This window comes from Acyrthosiphon pisum, chromosome A1 (assembly GCF_005508785.2).
Source record: "Acyrthosiphon pisum isolate AL4f chromosome A1, pea_aphid_22Mar2018_4r6ur, whole genome shotgun sequence".
Lineage (NCBI taxonomy): Eukaryota > Metazoa > Arthropoda > Insecta > Hemiptera > Aphididae > Acyrthosiphon > Acyrthosiphon pisum.
Genome location: NC_042494.1, coordinates 73,856,116 through 73,862,717, shown reverse-complemented (window position 1 = coordinate 73,862,717; position 6,602 = coordinate 73,856,116). Strand labels below are relative to the sequence as shown.

Genomic DNA, 6,602 nt, shown 5'->3' with positions numbered 1-6,602 from the left:
TTATTGTGGTCAGCCAATTTTATTATTTTCCAGGCCAAAAGATATCAACAATAATCTTAAATCAATTTATTTTTTTAAGTTATAATATACATATACAAAATAGTTACCGTTTTTCTCTTATGATTATAACAAAATACAAAAGTGTATTTAAAATGTGCTTATAATATATAATATAATTAGGTACAACAATAAATTTAATAATAAGAAAAATAAATACTAAAAAATGTTTGAACCATTCAACCTGATGTTACAGAACGCACAAAATCCTCGTAGTTTATGTTTCCTAAAGAATCTTCTTGTCCAGTTAATAACTGTTCAACTTCTTCATCAGTAAGTTTTTCTCCTACATTAGTACAAACAGTAGATTATTAATAAAAAGCAAATAATGCCAATCAATTATTTACTAACCAAGTGTTGTAAGTAAGTGGCGTAATTCTGCAGATGATATAAATCCATTTCCATCTTTGTCAAAATGTCGTAAACCTTCATTAAAATCATCAGCTGTATTTGAGGAACGGTTTTTAGATATAGCTTGATAAATGGGAAAAAATACATCAAATGGAATGCGTTCGTCTTAAAAGAAAATATTAATATTTACTTAACTAATGGTATCAGCATAATATTGATATTTATTATATACATTTTCTAAATCATACCAGTTTTATGCTGTTGTGTAAACTTCTTTACATCTGACTCTGTAGGATTTTGACCTAATGCACGAAGAGCATTACCTATATTTGATATGTGTATTTTATTGTCACCTCTATTATCAAACAATTGAAATGCTTCTTCCATTTCTAAAAAAAATTGTAATATGTATAATATTAATAATATGAAAAGGCTAATACTATGTAAAAACAACAAACATTAATTTACAATTTTTTTTTTTTTTTTTTAACTTAATTAAAACAAACTCAGAAATACATCAAATTTACTTGTTAATTAGGGTCTAGGGGTACTTAACTCTCCCCCCCCCCAGAAAAATGTTGAAAATCCAAAACTGGGAATACAATTAATGAGGAAGTAAAGTAGAATAAGTAGCAAAGGCCTTAAATAGACTGTGAAAGCTAAATAAGATGATAATGAATATAAACAAAATCCAGAGTTTAATTATATATTGTTAAAATACATTTTTTTTTTATTTTGAAAATATTTAACTTTATATAATACATGTATCTTAAAGTATGGTGTAATACATTTTTTTATACTATACTATAAAATTCTAATTCCTTTATTAAAAGCAATGCAAATTTAAAATTACATACAAGACTTAGACTTTATTTCTCAATCATTATTGGTTTGAAAAGTAAATCTTAAAAATAAAAATTGGAGAAATTAAAAAATTAAATTAAAAGTAATAGCATTGAGTATATATATATATTATAATATATACTCACTGGGCAATGAGTAATGAATTATTAATAACAATTTTTTTTTATACACATTAGGTATTGTTTAAAAAAATTCTGTACCACCACTAGGCACCACATGTATAATACAATATTATACAAACTCAGTTTTATTTATTAAATTTGAGTGAAATGGAATAATTATTTTATTTTTAAACACATGCTAGAGTAATTTTGCTATAGATAATATTTTTTTGAGAGCTTAAAAGAGATAATATTGATATTTAAAAAAACATTTTACCATATTATCAAAACTTTTTTTTTTTTAATGAACAAAAATTTATATAATTACAATCTGTATTTACATGTTATACAATAAATAAATTTGATGAGATTTGATTGATGGGAGGGGAAGTTCTCAAGTAGCGGCACCCCGTCAACTATCAAAACTTAAAATTTAAAAATGTATATATAATTTGAAAATGTTTATATTTACTAAAAAATATTAGGTTATAATACATATAAATTAAATATCAAAGACATCATTCAGTGACAAAGTGTACAAGATATTGATCTAAAATCAAGTCAGTAGCATACTATTTCACAGTATCAACATAGCCGGAAATTTTTTCAGAGGTAGCTATCATTATTAACATCAAGGTGAGTGGGGGGGGGGCTTTGATCCCATACAACTAAAAAAGTAGGGGGCTTAGCAGACTTTTGGGGGAGCTAAGCTCCCTCATCCCATGATGTCCGTCAATGCGGTATTTTCTAAAGTAGTATAAAATATTTTAAACTATTATACATCTCAATGGAATGAGCCAAAAATATTTGTTTTGAACTAGAATAATAATAATAATGGATTTTATTAGCAGTTATACTAATACTATAATTATTATAATATCACATTTGCGTATGGCAATCAATAATTATTTATATTATTTTATCATTCATTCAAAAATATATTTTTTGTTATTTTAAAATATTAGTTATACTATTATACATTTTCTGTAGCATAAATGCATAATTTAATTTATTAGTGTTAATAAGTATATACTTTTGAATGTTTATTGTAATATGTGAAATGTCTGAATCCTGTCTTGATTATATAACTGATAATTATAGTATATTTATTATTGTGTAATGATTTTGGAGCAAACACAAAGGGAATAGAAAATAAGAAATAATATTGAAAAAAATAAGGGCTACATCCAACATTTATTTATTGTAACATTCATAGGCGCCAGGTTTTGAAAAATGTAACAAGTAGGTACCCGTGTTTTTGAAATCCCCATATAGAAAATGTAGTATCCCTTAAATTATCTTTTTAAGACCTATTGCTAAAAATGAATATAATAATATGAAAGTAAAAGTATGCAATACAATTTCAAAATAAGTTCTGAACACCACACAACAATTAAGCACAAGGCCACATTTTTTTTTTTTTATTAAGTAAATGACGATTTAATAATATCATGTTGACCGCAAGATCCCAATTTAGATTTGACTAAATGCATTGAAATGAGCAAAAACATGATAATAATTTTTTTTATTTTGTAATATTTCAATTGATCCAAATTTTTTTTATAAATTATAAGTATTAATTATAAATTTAAGTATACTTTTAAATTTTTCATGTTTAAAAAATTTGAGTAATACTTTATTAGAAGGCGTAACATACAATTCTAAATATTGTATTTACAAAATTAATACAAACAATTTTGCCCCTCCCCCCCCCCCCAAAAAAAAATAAAAATTCTAGATCTGCCACTGTCTAGGATCTATTATTAAATTATATTATAACTCATAACTCATAAATAATAAAATAAGTAACTCATTGTCTCTATCTTAAATCTATGTCATTAATATTGAAATCACTAACTCTAGCTATTATTACCTACTTACTAAAAATATTTTAAAAAGCTTGAAAATATAATGTGAAGTCTCACTACCCAGTGACCAGTAACCATTTATAGATAAATATAGATATTATTATGGATAAATAGGGGCCCATTTTCTTTGACAGAAAATTAAAAAAGCATAATAAATTATAAAAATAAATATTTTTATTGGTAATATTTAATTTGATTTAAATGCAATTATTTAAAAATTTTAAATAGATGCAGGGCCCCCTGGGCCTGAGCCAACAATTAGCGGCTCTCTACATGGGCATTGCCCCGGCTGCCCCTGTGGTTGTTGCGGCACTGCCATTAAGACTGCCAATTCTACCATTTGTATGCCTGCCATATAGTTAAGCACTGTGCGCTATACTGTGTTCCATCTAAGAGTGAACCACTCGGCTGACCAAAACACATCTTTTCCGCGCATCCCGTGAGAGCGTTAACACAAGTGCCTGACGACAGACGATGGCTGGTGATGATTGTCCACAAATCACAGAACTCATAGCCATCACATGGGGGGTCAGGCACTGTTCGGCGGCTCAGTCTGCATGCGCGAAAGCAGTTCACTTTTAAATGGAACAGAGTATAGTCAATTGCCAAGTATGTATCTTAACTAGGTATAAAAAAAAATAATTTACCTGCTAATTGATCTTCCGAATCAGTAATCTGAAAAATACAACATTGCAACACTCATTTAAATAATGAAACATTTATTTAGTATACATAAAAATACAATGATACCTCTGACTGCACACCTCTTATTCCCCAGCTAAAATAATGTAATAAACCTAAGACCGTCTCATTAAATGACACTACTATGAAGGACATTTGATAAATCATACACTCATATATTATTTTTTATTTCACCAAAATTTACTTTATTGATTCACAACAAGTAAACAGTGAAGCTGATCTAAAATTAAATTGCAGGGGGGGGGGGGGGGCAATAATTATTTCTCATTACCCACCATACTTTGAACAAAACATGGCACATACTAATTTGAATCATGGACATTTCCCCCCCTCCCCCGACTGTTTTCGGTGTAGTAGGACATTTCCCCCCAATAAATGTTTGATGCTGACATTTACACAACATTTTTTCTTAAAGTTTACTATTGAATAATATAATATTATAATTTAATAATTAATATGAATGTATTTATGCCTACTGTCTAATATTTTCAAATATTTTCATAAATATAATAAATTATAGATATATATTTTTGATCAACTGAACTACTTCAATTTCATAAGCAATTATTAAATTGTTAAATATTTAAACTGGTACAATTTTAACAAAAAAAAAAAATTATATGAACAAAGGCTAAAAAATATAAGTTAAGAAATAATGAAAGAATCAGAATTCAAATATTTTTTACAAAATGTATCGTTTTTATGTCGGAATTTTCAACCATTTTTATTAATTATTAATTATATTTTACTTTATACCTACTTGTTTTTTAAAATTTTTATTGTTTCAAGTAAGTAGTTCAGTTGATTAAACATATAATTTTATAATCTATTATATTTATGAAAATTAAAACTATTTTATATATTTTATATTTTATTTTAAAAAAAAATGTCATATTGAATAATAAATAATGTAATATAATTAAATTCAATATTATTAGTCAATAATTAACGTTAAAAAAATTGGGTTATAGGTTAGGCAACGCTGAAAAGTTACATAACAATTTGTTTTGTACAAGGCTACAAACGAGGCTACAAATTAAAACTTACATGAATGTTTACTAAATATTTAATTAATTAACAATAATACTAATTAAATAGGCACTTAAACATTTAGACATTTAGAGGCTAGTCACCAGTGAGCAGTGATAGATTTATTAAATTTTAATAATATAACATATTTTTTTTTACTAAAGGTTAGTTTAATAAGTAATATTGGACCGACTATACAGCTGTTCAAATATTGAATTTGTTTTAAAATAATAACATGAAAAATAACTAATAATATTAAAGATATTTTTAAAGAGAAAAAAGTAGTAACTTAAACTATAAATATTAATATCAGGTTTGACAAGATTCCGAATAATAAGATATAATATACACGGTTACCTAATAAGCAGAGGATTTTACATTCCTAGACCTTAGCATAGTATAGGTGTGTGCACAGGGACAGCAAAAGCAACATTTGCTGCCCCCGAATTTTTTTTAAGGCAACCACTGCCGACAAATATTGAGTAATAATGGGCCTCGGTAAAACTATACTACCACAAATGATAATTATTGTAGATAAAACAATCGTACATATTTTTTATTTTTTTGGGTAAACGTTAACTCAGAACTATAGATAAATATTCTATGATTATAGAATTTAGGGCCTTAGTGAGGAATGGAAAATGTTTCTGAATTCCTATATTAAACACAAGGACCAGGCGAGACATCCAATAAAAAAATATTTTATTTAATTTTTATTTAAATTCATAAATTAAATTTCCAAACATAATTTAATGTATTGTTCTTATAATTTATAATGTTAATATATATATATATATATATAGGTAATAAGAAAACACTTAAATATGCAGGTAAGTCAAATTTTTTTTTTCTGGCCTACTCATCCTATATAACAAAAAAAAATATATAGATCATAATTATATGCCTATATATATATATATATATTATGAACAATGAATTTTAATAGTAAATAGTAATCTTTACAAGCAATTATAAGATAAATAACTTCTAAGTTTTAAGTAAGTTATGTATTCATATTTCATATACCATTTACCTATATGAAAATATAGTGTTAGAAATACATACCGATTTGCTCATAGTGGACATTTGGTTTTGATTTATTACGCCGTGATCACTTATATTATACGTTAGTTACTAAAGACAAATTTCTAAATAAAAACTATTATGAATGAGTATAGGTAAATAAAGATTTGAGACCACTAATTCAATAAATAGGTATGACAACAAACTTAAAAATCGAAACTAATGTGAAAGCCAAACCATGTAAATAGTAAATACTAAATAGAACAATATTAATAGGTACAATAGGTATATCGCGAATCCGTGGTCTGTTATCCGTGTCTAAAATGGTACAAGTGAAGCCGTGAAGGTGAACCTATCTTTTTATTTTATAATAATGAGTAGACATTTCAGCTGTTAAATTATCGTATACTAGATAAAAAAAACCATGGTACCATCCAGTGATAATAATTTTTATTCTGTGGTCCTATCATAGAACAATATTTGACATAATATTTTGAGGTACAGCTGTCAAAAAAAGGTGGGTAAGTGGATGTCGCTCTGCTGTACAGTAGGTTAGAAGTGGGTCACTGTATAATGGACAGTATTAAATTTGAATTCAATGATATAA

The 6,602-nt window shown here is 26.2% G+C and overlaps 1 protein-coding gene across 1 annotated transcript; it reads right to left on the bottom strand.

Annotated features, from left to right (window-relative positions):
• On the bottom strand, nucleotides 1-6,329 carry LOC100167571 (myosin-2 essential light chain-like). Its single transcript, NM_001246108.2, is given in 5 exon segments — nucleotides 1-343; nucleotides 409-573; nucleotides 657-797; nucleotides 3,889-3,916; nucleotides 6,038-6,329. Coding segments are annotated over 5 exon segments (462 nt in total). The 5' UTR covers nucleotides 6,059-6,329; the 3' UTR covers nucleotides 1-236.
• Between the last annotated feature and the right edge of the window lie 273 nt (nucleotides 6,330-6,602).